At 38.0% G+C, this 21864-nt stretch overlaps 1 protein-coding gene across 1 annotated transcript in view; it reads right to left on the reverse strand.

Annotated features, from left to right (window-relative positions):
- Window positions 1-606: 606 nt before the first annotated feature.
- The window catches only part of LOC120738173 (melanopsin-A-like), a 42649-nt gene continuing 21391 nt past the window's right edge, over window positions 607-21864 (reverse strand). The window contains exons 5-11 of the mRNA XM_040039315.1: window positions 19436-19607; window positions 19043-19204; window positions 18176-18283; window positions 15241-15412; window positions 14957-15145; window positions 9522-9593; window positions 607-3388 (exon numbers count right to left, since the gene is read on the reverse strand). Of these exons, the coding sequence (XP_039895249.1) occupies window positions 3188-3388; window positions 9522-9593; window positions 14957-15145; window positions 15241-15412; window positions 18176-18283; window positions 19043-19204; window positions 19436-19607 (1076 nt within the window). The 3' untranslated portion in view covers window positions 607-3187. The remainder of the gene's footprint in view (window positions 3389-9521; window positions 9594-14956; window positions 15146-15240; window positions 15413-18175; window positions 18284-19042; window positions 19205-19435; window positions 19608-21864) is intronic.

Consider the following 21864-nt stretch of genomic DNA (forward strand, 5'->3'; position numbering starts at 1 on the left):
ATTTTCTGGCTGCTTCACCAGCTGGATGCCTTCCATTATTGAGGTTTGCCTAATAGCAGACTAAAATACTGGTCAGCCAGACACTGATTGACAGATGCATTAATACAGACCAGACTGTGCATAATGATTATAGTGAAGATCTGCATAACTAAATCATTATAGTGCTGCACATGGGCATATTAATGCATGTGAAATACCTTTAATATCTTACAAACGTTTTGCCTTTTGAGACCAAGAAAGAGCATTTACGACTGAAGCTGATAATAGTTTTTAAAACTGAATAAAACCATCTGACGCTTGGAGATTTAACAAACTGAACAAAATCACTTCAGCACTTGGTAATGGCAATTTTTAAGAGCACATGGTTTACTATAAGAGTTAAGACATGCTAAGTTTAAAGATCACAAAACCAACCTTCCAGAATTTAGCGATATCTTTTATTTAGAAAAATAAATAAAAACAACACAAAACATTTTATACAAAGAAAACAAATTTACCTTCACTTCATCAAAGCAGATTTTAAAGTCAACATATTTATAATATTTACATTTTTCATGTCATAATATTTCAAATATGCATTTTTTTTATACATTCATTAACAGATACTGCAAGACAAATGAGCAATAATGAAAACAGATTTTAAAAAGTTTTGCATTTTTAGATAAGATTTGAATCCGCAATACATTATTTGACAGAAATGACATCAAGAGTTAGATTTTATGCTGAGGCATGAAGAAAAAGGTTTTTACAATCATAGTCAATGATGCAGCAACCTGAGGACTCTCAAAAGGAACTGGACACGTACGGAGGTGGACAAACAGTGTTGTATTTGTTCAAGCTGATTATGAGATAACAGAACTAAACTAAAGTGAACTAAACATGTTTAGGGGAAAAAAATCATTTCACAAACTGTCACCTATACATCTATATGTTAAATTATGGCATCTGGGGTGATGCAAAATACACTAGGACATCCAGTACACATGCAAACACACTCATACTGTGTTGTTGGGTGACCTGCTGTTCTGTTCTAACCCATTTGTCACCTGCTGAGTATGATCTGTATTGCTTGATGTCACCATGAATGGAAAAATCAATGACAAAGTTACTCTTCTCTTCTGTCCTGTTACATGTGTGTATATGTGTGTCTGATTGCCAAGTCTAGAAACATGTCAAATAAAAGTTTTGTTACTTGTTTTTTAATGTTAAGTCAGATAAAGATGGAATCAGTGGTACAAATCCAGCAGGTGCATTTTAATTTGTTTTTTAATTAATCGGTTTCTAATTTAATCCTTCTAAGGCCAGGTCCTTGTGTGCAATCAGATGGGTTCCAGCACTCCTGCTACATTCTGTCCCAAGAAATCAAATTTTGACGGCCTCGAGACAGCAGACCTCAAATTCTGTGCAAAACTAAACTAGCTATCATGTGGAGAAGGTTGGCATTTATATAGTGCTTTTTAAGTTTCACTAACCACTCAAAGCACTTTACACTACAAGCCACATTCAACTTTTCAGACTTGGTTGTACTACCTCCAATGACTTTGTGGATGCTAGCAATTGTTAGGTGAAATAAATTGTTAAGAGGGTTTTGCTTGAAAAAAACCCTCCTTGTTGCTGCTTTGCACTGATTTGCCTGCAAACACTTGCTAACTAACAACCATGTGGCAGTGAACCTTATAATGCAAACGAGAAACAAAGAATGTTCATCTTCAAAGTTAAAGCTGTGCCTTACTGTTGAAATCAACATGTTTCAAAAGTTACATCTTTGACTTAAAACTGCTAGCAGTTCCTAGGAGGTTTTCTTGCAGTACCATATATCTCTGTTCAACCAGTTTCACTTAACTGGTTGAAAAGTAGGTAGATATTCTCTAACCTGGCAAGTATTTGCCAGGTTAGTTATTTTGCTATTCCATTGGTTGCCAAACAGTTGTTAGCCAGTTTCTCGGCGTGAGGCCTAACTCAGCAGATTTGGCTTTTTGTGAACTTGTGTTGTTCAAAGTGAAATTTAATTTGAACAATAGAAGTGGTTAACTAGTTAGTGTGGGCATACAAAAATTGCATAGAGCAATCTAAAAATAGCAGAAGTGCTCAAAGCCATCCATTGGTGCTCAAGGGGGATAACCTTGAAGTGGAATATTGGTGGGTGTGGGCGAGGTTTTCGATTTTGATTAGTCACAAAAAATGCTTTAATCTTCATAGGTGGATTCCTAACTGTGGAGGACCTTTGTATATCTTTTTTTACACTTTTCATTAAAATTTTGTACTTTGTTTCTGTCATTCTGAAATTTCAGCAGGTTTCAACACGTAGAGCTTTTCAGCAAACACTGTGTGGGTACAGATGGAGCAGGAGCTGAACACTACAATTTTAACGTGACTTAAATAGGTAAGGTGTGAGATCAGTAGTGCGCCCAGTTTTTCCACATAATCAGCAGTCATTTTATTCAGTTTTAATATACAAAATGTCTGGTCCATTATTTATACTAGATACATCATTTAGAGTACATTCTTTAATCGGCAAACACTGTAAAAGAAAAACAAGAACTCTGATTCTATTTTATTGTAGAAGCAGATTGGTTTGAAAACATGCTTTTCATTTGCATGAATAGGTTCTTAATTCAAAAGTAGGATTCTGACACTTTTCGGTAGCTACGCATTAACATAAACACTATGCACAAAATAAAATCTCAACATTTTTTAAAACTTTCAGTTGTAACACCCCAGAATAAACTGATGACATCAGCAGCCATTCGACTTCTGTATGTAAAGATAAAGAATATTCACATTTCACTTTGAAATTGAAATAATTCAGAAAGAACATCTCCGTTTATGGCAAATCTCACAAAGTATGACCGGAAAGCATGTCTAGAAAGGTCAGGTGTGATCCAAGTGCGACTCCACCTTTCACATTTTGTGTTTAAGGCTAGTTTGCTTACAGTTGAGGTAAACAATCTCCAGCCACCATGATATGTCAGAAATGACAAAATCCAAATGAGTGCAAACACATGCATAAATTTACTGGGCACACACACACACACATACTTGTACAGAGCATGCATAAAAACAATGCTATGGTCCACAGTTATCATAACCCGCAAACAGCATGCTAGTAAGAAAAGTTCCCAATTGGGGAGAAATACTGAAGCATACATACGCACACTTTCACACGCTTTCACTCCTCTCTTGCTGTTCATGGTAAAGCTGTTGTCTCCAGCATAGCTATGTCAAGGGTCTCCTTGGCAACTGGGCTGTGACTTTTGGTCAATTTGAAGTTGCCATGGTAACCTGGGGGACTGTGCAATATTGACGGGCTGGATATGGAGGTGACGATGACAGACGATGTGGTCTTGCACACAGTCCTTGGCCCTGACTCCCTCATGACATTGTCCAGCTGTGCAGACAGAGAGCAAGAGACAAGAAGAGGTGTTCAGGTGTTCACGTATTATCATTCCCATTGTCAGTCAGTGGTTGGAAATTTGAATAAAGGAATGAGACAGAGAGTTGCTAGTTAAGAAAGCACTGAATAAAATGTTATCAGATGTTTGTCCAGTTTACATTAACACAGCTCTTTTCCACTTAATCTGCTAGAGCAACACAGCTGATCAAAGGTATTGATTGGATAGATTGATGAATGGCTTTCTGACAGAGCCCTTAATGAAGTTTGATAGTTTAACTTGGTCAACCTCACGAAATCAATAGTTCTTCTCTAGAGGTACAAAGTAGTGTAGCTGAGTATATTTAAGTATAATTGTGCTTTTGTATAGGAAGTGCACACTATTACTAAAAAGAAATCAATGGGAGAATTTTGTAATACTAAAGATAGCAGTTGTCTTGTTCCTGTTCCAAGCAATAGCCCGTCCAGGAGCACAATAGAGGTTCAGAGCAGTTATAGCTCTTGATTTGATTAGATCTTTTAATTTGTAGTTGCACACCATAAGTGGGGGAAACAATGTTTCAATCCTGTGTGTGTACTGTAGATACTGCAGAATTGACAATTGAGTAGACCTGTATGGACTTGTTTTTTTATTCAGTATTATCTGAAGAGCACGACGGGGCTCATAAACTCATCGGGAAAGTGTTTTCAGAAAATAGGGCAGTTTACCCACAGGGGTATATTCACACACAAAAGGTAATTATGGAGACCCACAGGGTTCTGTGTGAGGATCAGTTCTGTTTGCATTCTAAATGATTATCTGCAGTGTCATTCAAAGGAATGACAATGCAGATGTAACCCAGCTTTATCTATCCATGAACTCAGAAAACACACACTAATTAATTAAACTGTCTCAGAGAGAGACCTCTAATGGCCTCAAATTTCCTGCTTCTAAATTCAGATGAAACTAAGGTTATTGCACTTGGCCCTAAAAAACTTAGAGATATCATGTCTAACCAGATACTTGTTCTGGGTGGCATTACCTTGGGCTCCAGTAACATTGCAAGGAAAAACTAGTTCATGCATTTGTTTCTGCTAGGCTGGACTACTGTAATCCGTTATTATCCGGCTGTGCTGAAAAACTCCCTGAAAAGCCTTCAGTTGATCAAAACTGCTGCAGCAAGAGTACTGACAGGGACAGGAAAGAGAGAGGTAATTTCACCCACATTGTCTTGTCTTCACTGACTCCCTATTACATCCAGAATGTATTTTAAAGTCCTTCTCCTCGTATAAAAGGTCTTGAATAATCAGGCTCCATCTTATCTTAAAGACCTCATTGTATCACATCACCCCAATAGAGCACTTTGCTCCCAGACTACTGGCTTTTTTGTGATTCCTAGGGCATTTAAAAGTAGAATAGGAGGCATAGCCTTCAGCTTTCAGTTCACTCTTTGGATTTAGGAGACAAAAAGCCTCTCTACTTTTAAGATTAGTTTTAAAACTTTGATTTTTGATATAGCTTATAGTTAGAACTGGATCAGGTAACCCTTAATCTTCACTCAGTTATGCTGCATTAGGCTTTGGCTGCTGGGAGCTTTCCACGATGCACAGAGTGTTTCTTCTTCATCCAATTTTTTTGTTTTCTATGTGTTCATACCCCTCTGCGCATTTTCACAGCATATCTTTTGTTCTGTCTTCCTCTCCTCACCCCTAAAAGTAAATGAATTGAATCGAGCATTTATATTCCTCATAGTAGTAGTATTTTTTTCTTTTTTCACTTTCTCTATTGTATCCATAAAATTTGGTAATGGTTAAACGGATACAAAATTAGCAGGATTTTGGAGGAACAAGTCGTTCTATTTTTACTTTCACTTTGATAGGATAGATATGATTCAGGAGAAAAAAAGTTGTTACATTGTCCAAATGCAGTATAAATGCCAAAGGGTACCTTACTTTTGACCAAATAGCTGTATTGGACACCTACAACATGAGAAAGGGCTAAATACACTCAAATTACACTACATGTAACAAGTAAATCATTTTAGACATTTTATATACTTTATGTTGTAAAGTTGCCATTAAAAATTTCTCTGTGAATGTAATTCAGTAACTTGTTCAAACTCTTGTTCAAACTCAGGTTGTTCTTGGCAATATTTTTTCATCTTCATCTTTATGAACTACAAGTGCTAATAATATGAAAATATGACTTATTTTTATGTTATATTCTAATTATAGGTTTGGGTGTGGATAGTAAGAGAAAGGTTGACAAGAAGCACCCTTCATGCCTTTGATATTCTACAAGGTTTGATTAATAAAGCAGCGTCATAGCAGCAGGAAATGAATTAACCATGAATGGACAGAAAGCACGGCTAATTAGATCTCCTAGACTCGGCAAAAGAAAACATTTCTAAAGATATTTGCCAATCACTTTAAATTACTGTCCTCTTATTTTAAGTTATTGGCCTATTCAGCTACACAGTCAGCCTTTTAAACTAAACCTAAAAAAAAATAGTGCAGACAATTGGGAAAGACTGATAGAAAATATTATTTAAATGTTAAAGTGGTGACAAAAAATCAAACTATTGCCAACAAACCTTCTTCTCTGCACATATTTTGACTCATTATAGCAGGAAAAACACAAGTGGTGCTATGTTTTTGATAACACATAAGTCAGACTCTCATCAGTGAACCACTATGTACCATTACCATCCCCTTATTTAGCTCATCTAAATGGAATACAGCTATCATTAACGGCATTGATTATCCTTACAGTTTTCCTCCTTTTCCATATAATTTACAAACGTGCTGTGAAAAAATACCCTAGTCTATATCATACCTGTGTAAACCAGCATTTTTCCAATGCATAGATCATAAATATTAAAATATGTAAATATCTTAAAAAATCCATAAACACAGCAAATACAATGATTTGCATTTATTGGAAAGAAAAGTAGCTCTGTTTTATGTACACCAAATATAATTCCTTTTAAGTAACCAAAAACTTATTATTACATTGATGCACAGTTATGCAGAAGTTAGCAATGTTTCCTTTTCATCCCAGTGGGATTTGAACCTCCAGCTGGGTTAAAGATTTCCTGTGTTCTCTGCCAAGCAGGAGGTTGCGCATCCACCAGTGCCTGAGTGGGTTTTCCCCCACAAACCAAAGACGTGGATGTTAGGTAACTTGTTGATGTCTCTCTGATAGAGTGACGTACTGTTTTCCTCCTCTTTACCAGCCTCAGCTTCAGCCTCAGTTCCAGCCTCAGTTTGACACAAGCTGGATAAGGGATCGATGGATGGACCATTAGAGTTATTTTGGTGATCACATGACCATGAGCTTAACATAACACAGTCATCCACAATCTTTGTACCAATATATGCCATTTGCTTTCAGCTAGTCTACACTGTAACTACAGTGAAATTAGGACACAACTGCCCCTCTGCATTGTTAACTGAAACACTGGCCAAGATTTACTTTTTCAAAGCCTGATTCAAAGTATTCCGATTCCTGGATTTCTGTGAATAGAGCATTCATTCTCATTACAAAATGAGCAGAGGTTATTATTATAATAGACTGACATTTAGTCTTACTGACCTGTCAGAGGTCTTTGGAGTGCAATGCACATTTACCCACACAGACAGGACGTTGGTCTACCCACTTGATCTACTTTACATCCATAGCCAATTTAGAATCACCAATTAACCCAACTGACCAAACCACGAAAAAGCCCCAGCCAGCCAGGAAATTACTAGAACCTTTTTGATGCAAAGACACAGCCCAAGAGAGAAGCTGAAATTAGAGGCAGAGCGATACCTCCTAATTAGCCAGTGAGCTTTTCACTTTAAGGAACCTTAATAACCTTTGTTGTAAACAGTAAATGAACTGGTTCTTATAAAGTGCTTTGCTACTCTGCTTGAAAAAACTCAAAGCACTTTAGACAAAATGCCTCATAATTGTTTCTATCGGCCACTTTCACACACAGTTGCTGATCTTGTTCAGAGTTCAGAATCTTGCCCAAGCATACTTAAGCATGCACACTGATGTTGTGCATAATGTGTCTCTTGTCCTCCCCCTCATTACTGCAGAGTTGGCCTAAATGGTGAAGGTTACTTGTTGAGAGGTCAGGCTAAAACACAAAGCGTTCTTGATTTTCTTAAAACCTTAAAAAAAAATTAAATCAAAGTTATTGAGCAAGAAGTGGCTTCTCATTCAACAGCAACGAATACTGAAAACTCCTTGAACAAGGTTAAGTTGTGCATAAACACTGGCACTGGCAGGAATGTCATTTTATGGTTTAATCTGTGTATATTCATACATTCAAACAATGTTAAGTGAAATACTGTTATGCTGAAGTAACTTAATATGAACAGAAAAATACATCTGCTGCAACAAATCTATTCAGCCCCACGATGAAAAAGAAAATTTAAAACCATTACTTCTTCTGTAGGAATTAGGAAAGTAAGAGTCAGTCAGGCGCTGTTAATCAGTTGTACACAACTAATTGATCATCAGTGTGAACACCTCTATAGCAGCTGAAGTTTTAGCAGTTTGCATGTCTGGAACATTCAGACCAGTGGATACGCAATTCAATGCTCAGAGAAAGATCATCTGAGACTCAGACTCAGACTCAGTTAGCATGTAAAATGTTCAAGTTCATAACAGTACAATTAGAAAGACTGAAAAAGTATGTCTTGTTTGGAAGAACTGCCAAAAGTAATATCTTTTCTCTAGAAAGAAGGCAGCACAGCTTAGGTCAGCTGAGATTTTTTTGAACAATGTCCTTTGCACAGATGAGACCAAAGTGGGCGCGTTTAACCAAAATACACAGCGCCACATTTCGCAAAACCCCAAAACAGCATATCAGCAATAACACCTCATACCAACGGTTATGCACGGTACTGAAGGAGTGGTCTTGTTGACTTGAGCACCTTGCAGTCGTTAAGTCCACCACGGACTCCTCTGCATACCAAAGCATATCAAATGTAAGTCCATCTCTCTGACAGCTAAAGCTTGGCCCAATCAAAGTCCAGAACTTAAAACGATTGAAATGTTGTGGCAGGACATTAAGAGAGCTGTGGATGAATGCCCACAAACCTCAATGAACTAAAGCAATGCTGGAAAGAAGAGGGGGCCAAAATTCCTCCACAACAATGTGAAAAACCGAATTACTAATACAAAATAATGATTACTTCAAGTTATTGCTGCTAATGGTGATTGCACCGGCTACTGAATCATGTAGTGAAAAGTTTACAAGCAGACAAAAGAAAACTGTACATTTACTAATCACTGTACTGAACTGCTGAATGCCAGTCTGACAGATCACCAGACCATCACAGGAACAACACAGAGACTGTTAATTCACATTCAAATCCATACCTACAGCCTAGAACCTCAATTAACCTAACATGGGAAAAAACGATCCAGGCACAGGGAAACATGCAGCACTGTTATGCATTTTCAGCTCATAAGTGCTTGTGCTTGTAACAACATACAGACTTAATCTCATGAAAGCAACTGATGTGTTGACTGGATCCTTTTCCCATTGATAGCCACTGATCTAATCTGACATCAAATACAAACACAATAATGATTTCCAGGAGCACAAAAGAGTATGAAAGCAGCCCAAAGCCATGATACACAAAAACATCCTGACTGTGTCTTGTCCTTGTTGCAGCAACATGAAAAGCTAATGTGATGTAAGAGGAAAGGAATCTTGGTAAAGTGAAATAATTTAGCAGAGTATGTATCAAGATTTTTCAATATAATGTGGAACATGTTTAATAAAAAACATGAAGATTGCTTTTTTTGTTATGTTGGCAGGAATCCACTGCCCTGAGAATGTGCTTCATACTGTAGTACTTGAGTTTGAAGTTTGTGATAAACCAAATTAATAGCTGGAACAAACCATAATGGACGGAAGTACACATGCTAGAAAAAACAACATTAAAAAATAAAGGTGAACTAATGATTTGTACTATATGATGTTCTTACAGTTATTCTGAGAGGATGGATAAAGAACATTTCTAGAAGTTTTTGGATCATGGAGGTCGTATATGTATGTTTAATGTACACAGATACTATTTATTAGTAGAAAAAAACTATTTACTACTTGTGTGGCAAAAAGAAAAAGGGTGATCGGTGGATTCTTACAGAAGCTGGCAGATTGCTGGTTGGCTGCAGACTGATGTCCGACATGGAGATGCCTTCAGGTTCTGTCAGAGCCTGAAGAGTGTGCACATAAACACAGCCATTTATTATCAGTTATACTCACAACAGCTTTTGTGCTATTTCGGCCTTCAGGTAAGTTTTACTGAATGCAGACCCGTCCCAAAAAAGGAGGAAAACATGAGGATCGGTCCCTCTCAAATCAGCAAATTATTAGAACGTCTTCTAATTAAGCAGCTCCAATTGCATAAAAAAGTTTTAAAGTCGGTCTACATATTGGTATATAAAACCAGAATTGCAAATATTCAAACCACTGGTAAAAATATATTTTAAAAATGGTCAGACAACCCACTTTCAGACCATTTTTTTGCACTCAGAAAATGAATAACACAAAAACGATCACAGATAAATTCCTAAAATTTTCATGAATATTGAATCAGGATCTGTAATTTGAGACAGATACATAAAATAATCTACAAGTATTAGCTCATTAAAATATGAACAAAAAGGCCATCACTCCTACAATTTAACATATTTGTGCACACACACTAAACTATTATTCTTATTTAGAATTTCTGAATATTCGTCTTTATAACATGTGAAAACGTTATATTTCACAACAATACAAAAAAGAAACTCATAATTTTTTTTTAAGTTTGGACATATATAATGATTGCTATGAAATTTTAGCTTCATATATCATAGATGATATATGAAGCTAATACATTTTATATATCTATAAATATATGTCTATATCTATATCTATATATAGATATAGAGATATATAATGTATTAGCTTCATATATCATAGATGATATATGAAGCTAATACATTGTGTATATATATATATATCTATATATATATATATATATATATATATATATATCTATATATTTATTTTTTATTTTTTATTGCCCTTTGAAATCTGAATCAGTGTGTCATCAGAATGTCTCAAAAACTATTAAAAACCCTGTAATTTTCAATGCTCTTTCTCACCATCAAAATTAATCCACATCTTTAATTTGAGCTGGATGCTCATGATGTCTCAGTAAAACAGCAGGTTGGCTAGCTCAATAGGAAAATGGAAGAAACAATTCAGTCTTTATACTTATCTGTTCAAAGTAGTCTTTTACTTAAATTTTATTATGTTGACTGATGCTAGGCTAAATAACAGGACCTTGTTTAATTCAGTGCAGTTTAATAGCACAACAAACTATATCAACAAAAATAATCGTACAGTTAAAATGCCAGCCCTCTTAAACACTCTCATGAATTGAAATTGACAGTCATGATGACTGTGTATAGGTAACAGTGTGTGAGTGTATATGTCATGTAAACATGTATACAAACTACTGACTAAAGATGGAGGTAGCAGTCAGGGGCTTTCTTCCACTGCCAACAAGTGCAGTACTTTTAAACACGGGGCCACATCATGCAAACTGTGGATTAAGTCTGAAAGTCCCAGATTACTGGATTAGTGTTTGCACCCTCTGTATCAGAGTCCTCAGTGAACCTGACCTGCGTGGTGGTTTGCCTGCATGTGTGTGTTTGCATCATGCATACATGTGGATTGCTTGTATTATTTTTATTCCTGTGAACTAAGATGATTAGAGGGAGACAGAAATGCTCCATATACTGCATGTCCCACATAAAAAGACCTGTTGCTATCACTGGCCTGTCAACAGCATGAGGCTTTTTTTCTGGTTTTTATGAAACAAATAAAATGTCTGGGCGACACTTGACACAAGAATGTGAGACGATACTGAGGAATTATTCAGAAAGAGCTGTTAAATAATAAATTGTTGTTAATTAGCTTCTGAACATGTCAGAATTGAGAGGTTTATAATTTTTTTCCTACACCAGCCAATGAGCCATTAATTTCTAAACACTAAACATTAATTTATTTTAATTAAAAATGGTTTAAAATGGTTTATGAGTTAAAATATAGATTTTCATGATGATTCAATTACATGGTGGTTTCAGTCGCAACACTGGGTAACACAGGACAATGGAAGCTCTCAGTTTAAGGTGGTCTTGTGCATGTGAGTGCATTAAGAGTGATCAATCATAAAAAGATCAGTTGGCTTCTGCCACTTAGTTGCCAAAAGCTAGAGCAATCACTGACAGCTGGTGTGGATGGCCTCCAGTACCAGAAACTATTACACACCTGGTAACTTCTGTGTACGCTGGGTTTCTTAGTTTGTGAACACTACCATGCAAAATTATCTGCTCGTGTTCAAATTTTATTGGACAAATTTTATGACATTACTCTAACATCCTGAACAACATAAATGCAAATTAAACACATGTGTGACGCTTGAAGGGGCTGATAAAGTGACTAAGTCGATAAAGCTTAAATTATAGATGTGATATGAATGAAAACTAATGCTGTGTTTATTTTTAAGATACTCGACAGCCAATTTCACTTGCTGCCAGCAACTTCTGTCATTTTTAGTTAGGTCACAGCCAGCTAAAAATGACAAACTGCCATTGCATGCTGATCTTCACTAATAAAAGACAGAGAGAGAGGGGGGGGAGAAAGGCTTACACAACTGTGATTGTCTGGTGGGGAGGCTCAGGCATTTAGTATTTGAGGTCACATGTGGGTTAGCACAAATTACTCATAAACTGTGGATTTTGAGCTGTCTGTCAAAGGATGTGTGAATGGCATTGTGAGGGCCGCTTTATGCTGTCTGTCCACATCAGAAATCCAAAGTGTTTATAGACGTTCTAGGCTGACATGTTCAAAGGCACAGAGAAAAGCAGGGTTTTATAGAGAGGAGGAGATGCAATAGTTTTTGAAAATGGTCCATTCCCAGTTCTGCAATCGTTCACGTGACAAAGGCATCAACATTTGACTCCTTTCATGCCTTCCCACAGCTATGTTGTTCCCTAGATTGAATTAGAGTATAAAACCAATATGATGACAATACAAGTATTCCCCCATGTACAAGAGAGATGGACATATGCTAACAAATGAAGGGTGTGTTGAGAAGATAGTAGGGGTGCTTCGAGGATGGAGGAAAGATGCAGATGATTAATAATGTACTGGTGACAATCTTCCAAAATAAAGGTGATATGACCAGAAGGGAAAGGATTCGAAATGGGTATGTCAGAGGAAGTTAGAGTTAGAGATGGTTTGGACATGTGCAGAGGAGGGATCGTGGATATATTGCGCAAAGAATGTTGAAGATGGAGCTCTCCAGCAGCAGAGGGAGAGAAAGACCACAGAGAAGATTCATGGATGCAGTGAAGGTAGGGTTAACAGGGATATGACAGGATGGAAGCAGACGGTCCGCTGTGGTGACCCCTAAAGGAAGCAGCCAATAAATAAAAAGGAGAAGAAGAAGAAGAGGATGCTAGGCACGTTCCACTTCTTTAGACCATGGTGGTATAACTGAGTCGTGACCTGGGTACTCGCATGTGTGCTTTTTTTGGTGGTTGTTTATGCTCCTTGACAGTTTATTACTCACAAACAGATCGACTTACAGTATGTAACTATGACAACCACATGGATTGACCCACAGGTGACTTCCAGCCTTTGAATCAATAAATACATTGATGGAGGTTAAACTTTTGGATAAAACTTTCCTTTGAGTTCTTTATGTGCTGTAAACTGTGAGAGTTTATAGTCCATTTAACAGCCTATTCGTTAGAAATTTGCCTGCACTGTGAACTCTTACAGCTGTTCATTTACTGAGTTTTGCAATTAAAAGTGGCACTTTGTGGGGTGCTAATTTAGCTCACTGGCTTGAACAAGCGACCCATATGCCCAGGTTTGAATCCGCTCCAATGACACCCACTGTTTATCTTCCCCTGTTCTCTATCCTCAATGTCGCTGGCTTCTCCCTCACTGTCTAAAAAACAAACTTTATGTGGGTTTACATTCACTTTCACTTGGCTGTTTACACCATATGTCCCTCAGTGGAGAAACTGTGAGTTACATTTTTGTCACTAGTGATAGAGTAATAATGCAGAGTTGTAGACATCAATACATGCTGATTCCAACATGACACTCTTTTCTTCATTTTACTGTATTTCTGATGGCAGAGTTTATATGCAGGTTGATTTTAAAGTAGCTGTGATCACAATAAAGTTCCAGACATGAAGATTTCAGGCTGAGACAGTTCGCAAATGTCAGCTTCAGAGAGTCATTTAAAAGCAATAGCAGTCCGTCAGGTACTTGTTCTTTATGAAATTCTTTCTGTGGTTTGAATTTGTTTTAAAAAGTCAAATAAGCTGTTCCCATTGGTAACCAGACAATATGAGTGATACTGAAATGCAAAGTCAAACCAGCAAGATCAGCGTTATTTTCTGGCACCACAGAAACACAATTACACAGTCCCTGTTCACAACATTGAGTTAGCCTGGATTTTAAGTGGACTCCCATCAATATGTCCTCTTTAAGTTACATGCAATTAAACAATGATGACATCGATGATGTCTCGAGCTCCCAAACAACAATTTAAGAGGATTTAGATCAGCTTTGATGGACAAACAAGAAGCAAAACCTTCCATCAAAAGTATCATGAAAATATTATAAGAAATGATCGCCTGAGTCCTATTTCACCCCTTTTAAACTCTATACTTCAGAAATATACTTAGAAATACCATATGGTGTAAAAATAAATCTTTGGGTTTACTATATAGTAAATATATTCTATGTGTGCTGTCAAAAAATCCAGTGACTCTGCCAATAGAAAGAAAAACACTTTTTCTGTTTTAAATTTGAAAAAGTTATCACCTCCGATTCGAGACTACCAGCACAAGCTTAACCGCAGTTTCACAGCAGACCTCAAATTTGCACAGAAAGTAAACTCTGTCCTCGAGAAACAACTTTTACATCAGAGTTCTGGTGATTAGAGCTGTGTCCAAACAGTTGTGTCAGTGAACGAGTTTGTTACGTCTGAACCAGTAACAGGGACATCTGGTCACAAGCAAGCACAGAAGCAGTTAAACTGTCATTCGACGGGTTGTGTGCTATGAATTCATCTGCAAGGGAAAGACTTTCAGTGCAGTTTTACTTAGAGGGAATATTCAATACAAAGTACCTCAACAGTGGTGTTGTGTCAGCCGGCCATTGTACACCCATTCAAAATGCATCAAAACTTCTTTCTACTTCTTTCAGGAGCCAAACATAATTTGCGATGACTCCCTACCTTACTCTACAGATTTTACCTTGTGCAACTCTCTTCCCCAAAATAAACACAGGCTGAAGGCTTTTAATACACTGAAGGACACTGTGCAGGTGATCAGAAAGAGACTTCCACTTATTGAGCACTGAAAGGTTTTTTCAAAGTGAACAAGGAGATGAGAATGAAGGGGAGACAAAGCTAATTAAAATCAAGTAGACTGGAATCATGGAACCTTTTGTCGTGTTAGCAGCAATACCTTTACACAAGTGAGGCTTTTATACTCACAGTGATTGGTGACAGGTGACATATTGCTGGATCAGTGGCGTTGTGAGCAGAGGTTCTCTCGTACTCCGTGTTATACCCTCTCACCTTTGACCTCTGGCTAGCGTGACGCACCTGTTTGGCATCACCGGACAAGTGACGACTAACAGGAGTTCGAGAAGAGTAGTCTTCCTCCGTGTCTGAGAACTGGGCCTGAGATGGAAAAGGACTGAAATCAGCAACTCATATTTTAAACCTTTGTACAAGGACATAAAATACAAAACATATTAAATATGAGCCACACTCACTGATTCACTCTCAGACTGGGAAGAGTTGTGAGTCCTGCTGGGGCCTTTGAACTCTGACTGGCTGGTGAGGGTTGATCGGCGGATGGACTGGAAGCTGCTGCTGCTGAAACGGTCTCTGCTCTTCATACACAGCAATACCCCGAGGTAAGGAACGTACCTGCTGATTGCTGACCTGAACGAGACAGAGAAATTTTCCAATCCATAATTGCTTTTTTTAAAATTACATGATAGTGAAGTGTGGGGCTGCATGACATCCTTACAAGCTGAGCTGAATTAGACAAATGTTGGCTTTTAATTAGGATGTTAAAAAGTTATCAAGATGAGAATACCACAAAAAATAAAGTAGTCACGAGGCTTGGCTCCTTAAAGTTTGGTAAATGGTAAATGAACTAGATATATATACAGTATAGCGCTTTTCTACACTATACAAGTTTGATTAATGCTGTGCATTTAAGGGGTTGTGGTACAACTACCAAGACTGCCCATGTTGTCACTGTAGTCAGCATGTTATTTTTTCCTTTATTTCAGTGTACTGCTCTTTTACTACTATTTAATTATTGCCTTACTAATGCATTTACTACTATTCAGTTTCTAGTTGCTTCGGTGATTCATGTAACAACACAAAACAAAACCAAATAAGCTATTTTCAGCCTTATTCACTTGGGGGTGAGGGGTGGGGTAGGGTTGTTAGCAGGTAGCTTGGCATGTTTGATGTGGTTTCACCTGGGATTCTCTTCCTGATAAAACCTGAAAGGGATTTTTGTCTCCTGCTGGAACCTTTTGATTGTTAAGCGAATGTGCCAACTACCACACAAAAGCAGGATCAAATAATAAACAGCAGTAATAAAATAATGATAATAAATTATAAAGTAGGTTGAGGCTGATGTTCACCCAGCACTTTGTAGTGTCTTTAAAATTGGCTCCGTCGCTAAGGTGCAGAATGAATCCCCATGTAAGGATTAGCTTTAAACTAATAATTTGATAAGGAGCAAAGTTATGATAAAATGGACATGATGAGTACTTTAAGGGGAGACGGGATCATAGTGTCTGCTCAGATCAAGTTTGCTTGAACTTACACTCACTAGTGCGTAGGCTTGTTCATGGTAAGCATGGCAACAATTTTAGGGGCAGCTGTAAATCAGGAGGTAGTGCAGGTCATCTACTAATTGGAAAGTTAGTAATTCCAAAAGTTCCAAAATACAAGGATATTTGCTGCCAAATGTCCTCGTACTACTGCCAAAAACAAAAGTAAGCGCATCGTGTACATGAAAGTATAGCCTGCTAATGAATATTAGCAGAATTTTTCCCCAGTTGATTATTTAAATAAATTTTTACAAAAGTGAAGTCATTTGCATTCTTTTTCATTGTTCATTTCTTGTACAGATTTTGAATTTCTGCTTTTACCACCCCACAAATCAGAAAATATGGTCAAAAGTCTGAAAAATAGGATTGGAACTGAAATGTTCTACAGAGTAACATATGTCCAAATCCCTCCAATTTGTTATTGCATCGGACTTTCTTGTGGGATCGGTGTGTATGTGTGTGTGCGTGAGTGTCATGTGTTGCAGGAGGTTGCAGGAGGTTGCAGGAGGTGCCGAACACATGGCCAGTGTTCTGCAGGGATATTTAAAGCCTGCTTCTGTAGCTTTGGGCTCCTGCTGCTCCTCTTCTTCACTCCTGTGACAGTGACTGTGCTGTCTTTGCATGTATTGTATTGTTTTTGCATATACATCCTATACAATACACTTAGCAGCCCATCCAAGCAGCATTTCACACCACTGATACAGACATAAACAGGTTTTCCACCTATTTTAAAACATCTTTGCTATCCATATTCAGGTGGTAGTGTGACTCCCTTCCTTGACCGTCTAACCGGTCGTAACACAGAGTATTGTGTAATCATCTTTATTCAGTAGTATTATGGTACCTTTTCTCAATGTTTTGGTTTCAAGCTTTGGATGCTACAGAGATTTGTAAATTAAAGAAGATTTGTAGCTTGTTCGCAATTTTTTTATATTAGAATGTGATTAAAGGAGTGCAAAGGAGTCACTGGGAGTGTCATGCGCCTCTGTGCGATGGCACATTTACCCTCTGGTTATTGTATTTGATCATCTTTATTAACCTGCTTTCTAGCACTCTCTGTTTCATGCAGAGTAGTGATTAGCTATGAAGACTCATCTGCTTGCATATGAAGTCAGGATGGTTGGAGTGCCTCTCTCTCTGGTCTGACATTGGCCTCCTTTGACTTCAGCTGCTTAGTAAACTTTCTATATTCTACTGAGTTGAATGTTGTGGGTTGTCTTGCTTTCAGTTTTAATTTAATTAGTTTGGTTTATTAACACAAGTTTAGATAAGGCGATTTAATCGAATCACACACTGGGTGGGTGGCCTTCAACCTTCTTTTGTTTGTTTGTTTCAGCTCCAATCTCCTTTATTTGTCTTTTTTAATGTTTGTTTTTTGTATTCTTCAAAATTCTTTGAACTGTAGAAACTTTGTGACATCGTATATGCTGGGCTCCTGAGAGATTTGTAGATTTTTGGGGGCTGACCTCTCACACCCCAAGCTAAAATTATACCCTTTTAAAATAATTAAAGAACAATGAAACCTTATTCTGAGACAACATGAACCTTTACTAAAATACTTCAAAATGATTATTTTGTATCTTTTCTTTACTTTCTCTGTATAACAATTATACTTCTCTGTCACACTGCTTTATTATTCCTTTTTGTAGCTTGATGTTTTCTTTCTTTTCTTACATTCTTACTGTGGTGTGCCATTGTGTACATACTGAAGCTGCAAAAAGCTTTTTACTTTTATGTCCTTAATTATTACTCTGACACCTTGTGTAACGTCTGCTTCTTCACCGCTGTTGTGTGCGAGGAGATTGAGAAAGAACACCATTATTTTTTAACTGTTACTGCAGCTACATCCTACCTGTATTTAGGATGTGTTATGGCGTATATGATGGGGTTGTGGATAGCTGATGCTTTGGCAATCACAGCAGGAACAGAGTTCATATAAGGAGTTAACAAGTCTGCATACCTGAGAGAGAGAGAGGGAGAGAGAGAGAGATGAGACAGATGGTGGCAGGAAGAAAAATGAGACAAGGAAATGAGACACATTTGTGTGACAAGGGCATGGGTGGGCGTGTGTTGTCTTGTGCAGAATTAGTGCAGAGACACAGGACTGGGACACACAGTTGGGCTTGCATTTAGTGCTCAATTCATCCCTCACTTCACCCCAACATTTTCTTAACTGCTTGTTCAGCCAGGGTCAGGGTGGGCTGGAGGCTATACTTCAGGTGACACTGGGACAATGATGGGGTACTTCTTGGACAGGCAGCACAGTCCATCGCAAAAGAACAGGCAGCAGGTAGTTGTGTCACTGTCCACCTGATCAATCCAGTATGCAGCCTTTCCTAGTTTCTTATTGGTCTACCAAGTATTGAGAGAAATATGGTGGTTTGGAACAAATCGACTTAAAAAACAAAGGTTTCGTTCTGTCATGCATGTGTATTGATGAATACTCTGTTCTGGGTAATCCATCACGGGAGTTCACTTCCTACAGGAATATTGACAGTCTTGTTACGACTAAAACCACGCAGCCATGGATAAATAGCTTTTGGCTGAAACACCTTTAATGGCATCTTCAGTCATAAACTAAGTACTTTATTGTGAGTCAAACACCCAAAAAGTATTAAACTTTGGGGTTTTTCGTCCTAATGGAGAATTTTAGACGTCACTGGACTGTGAAAAAAGATGTCTCTTTAGCAGACACTGACACACACACTTGTGCACGTACCCAGCAAATGCAGTGAGGGCTGTGCAGGAATAAGGGGCCCAGGAGATGACAAACAGCAGGATGACGATGAGTGCAATTTTAGCCATCCTCCATTCGCTCCTCATTTTATGGAACCTCTTTGCAGAATCTCTGGTCCCCTCGCAGTTGATCTTTGTTATCGCCCTGTGATGCACAGACACGCCCACCACCAGTAAAAATAGTTATCGAAAGCCGTCGTCTATAATATAATATAACTTGTAATTTTACTGTAATAACAGACCCTCGTTTGTAATTCATTTTTATGGCTAACTTGTTGATATTCACACAGCTGTGGGAGTGTGTCACAGGAGGAGACCTTCGAGAATAATAGTCATAAATGGTGTTGATGTTCGTGTGTGCATGAACAGTACCAACCGCGTTGTGTGTCGAATGGCTCTGAAGATACAGCAATAGCAGAAAATGATGACAAAGAGAGGGATGAAGAAGACAAAGGTGAAGAGCAGCATGGTGTAGGAGCGGACGGAAGGGGTGAACGTCATGTAGTCCCAGGAACAAGACGTCATCAGACCCTCCGGGACGTAGGCACCTTTGGGAGGACATAAACTCTTTTGGTCATTTTCCACATCATTAAATCTGACATTTCTCTCCTGCCTCTTTGCTCCTGAAAAGTCTTTGACTTCATACTTCTGCATTTTGAACATGTTTGTGCCTACTACTTCAATAAAGGGCTGCCGGTAGAGTATGTGAGTCTTGTATGAATGGAGTTTACTATATGGCCAACCTTTTACCACATTGATTTATTTTGTCTATTCAGTGGACAGAAAAATGGAAGAAAACACTGTTTTATATAAGATGTATGGAAGGAAATCCATCCTATAACTGCTAAACACCTAAACAACCTTGAAGACAATGAATGAAAGAGCCAATAGCCTTTGGAAATACAGGTAACAAAGCATAAATAGGGAATACAGAATTAAGCTGTATTACTGGTTTGTACTGTTTATGTAATTTATCCTCTCTCACTGTATTTTATTGGAGTCACTGAGATATTTCTTTGAAACCCTGAAGAGGTTTTTTTTGCCATTGTTTGTGGGGCTTTCCATTGATTGTCACTCCCTGAGACTAGACTTGAATTTGTAAAATGACCACAGCTTCTTAAGAATGCATAACATACCAATGGAAAATCAATTAAGAGCCTTGCCATGGTATACACACTCCCTGGTGGTGGTGGAACTGGATAAAGAATGAGTCAATGCACATTCAAGTCAAACACATCTCCCCTGTGGTTCCACTGTTTCTGGCACATTGTCCAAAAGCACCTTTATTTTTAATCAATCAGTATTAGTGACACATTCGAGTTTACTTTTATTTCCAGCCATGGTTATGTTATGGTTAGGCTTAATAAGAAGCCATGTTGTAGATTTTAATTTAAAACCTTCAACCTTTTCACAAAAAGCTTGGATTTATTGAGATTAAGAAAAGGGAGAAGGCTTTCAATGGTGCTGCCATGTAACCCATTATGTACTACCACCATGGAGTCCTTTGTGGAGGCGACATCATGCTGTGACAGGCTATGTAAGTGTCTAAATCTTACTATTGTATGCATTTATTTGTTGTTGTTTTTTTTTCTTGCCCTACACCTCTATCAATCATAATTGCTAGCTGTATTTTGTTGTCTTAATCAGTCCTCCCACACTTTCTGGACAGGCCTAAGCTTAAGTGTCTATGATTTTAATAATGTAGACTTGTTCTTCATGGGTTGCAGCAGTTGCTTTCACAGCTGGAGTTGTACTTTGTGATACTTGAACAAGATGTGGACAGAAATACCCCTCCCCTAAATCAAACACAGTACAGGAAAAGCCAAAAGCTAATATGAGAGCGATGGCTCAAACACAGCTCTGTGGTGGTACGCGGATGATCTGATATCCTCGTGTTGGTGTTGTTCCCAGACCATCATGAAAATGTTGTTCCAGGTTCAACATTGCAAGTGACCAATCACATTGTTGTGACGTTATTCTTTTGCGCGCCAAGCCATTCGTGCATTTATGAAATTCCAATGTTGCAAGGACAATATCAATTCTGCTTACTGTTTATTAAAGGGTTTATTAAAGGACAGAGGCGGTTTCACGCAGCTTAGGTACAGTTTTTTGTTTTACGCCGGTTTTTCCCAAAGTCGCAAAAGTATGACGTCACAACATTCTGATTGGTCACTTGCAATGTTGATCCTGGAACAACATTTAGTATGATGATCTGGGAACAACACCAACATGAGGATATCAGATCAACCGGTGGTACGCACAGCTTTGCAGACCATTGTCTACATGTTGTAGCTGTTTACTCTCACCAGGTGGCAATGTCACAAGCAACCATACTTCTGCTTGGGATGTTGTTGGGCCTAGCCAGAGAAGTTACATGCAAAGAGCTAAAAATAGTGAAACAGCTAAAAACAGTGGAAAGTGTCCACCATCTGTGCCTCTCATGTTGAACTTTTTGTCTTAAATTGTTTTCCCCATTCTTCTCTTGTTTGTATTGAACTCCGCTGTCGCTCCTTTTTCTTGTTATGGTCCACTTTTCAACCAGTCAGCGTTTAACCTTTGCATAGCTTAATCATTGTTAAGGTGTCAGGTCCTTGGAGGACTGCACACAAGCATATTTGCATTGGTAGCATCCCCCTTTGTGTGTACTCTGCAAATGCTAGTACCTTCACAAACAGATGCAAATGTGGTACCATAAAACGTGTGAGGCTGCAGAGCCTCAGTAAAACTGTTCCACTATCATATCCATCAAGTGTTTTAATGATTCACGTGAAATGTTCATTTTTTTCCATGCTGAAAAGGCAAACC

Source organism: Simochromis diagramma, unplaced genomic scaffold (genome assembly GCF_900408965.1).
Source record: "Simochromis diagramma unplaced genomic scaffold, fSimDia1.1 OVJJ01000402.1, whole genome shotgun sequence".
In the NCBI taxonomy this organism is placed as follows: domain Eukaryota; kingdom Metazoa; phylum Chordata; class Actinopteri; order Cichliformes; family Cichlidae; genus Simochromis; species Simochromis diagramma.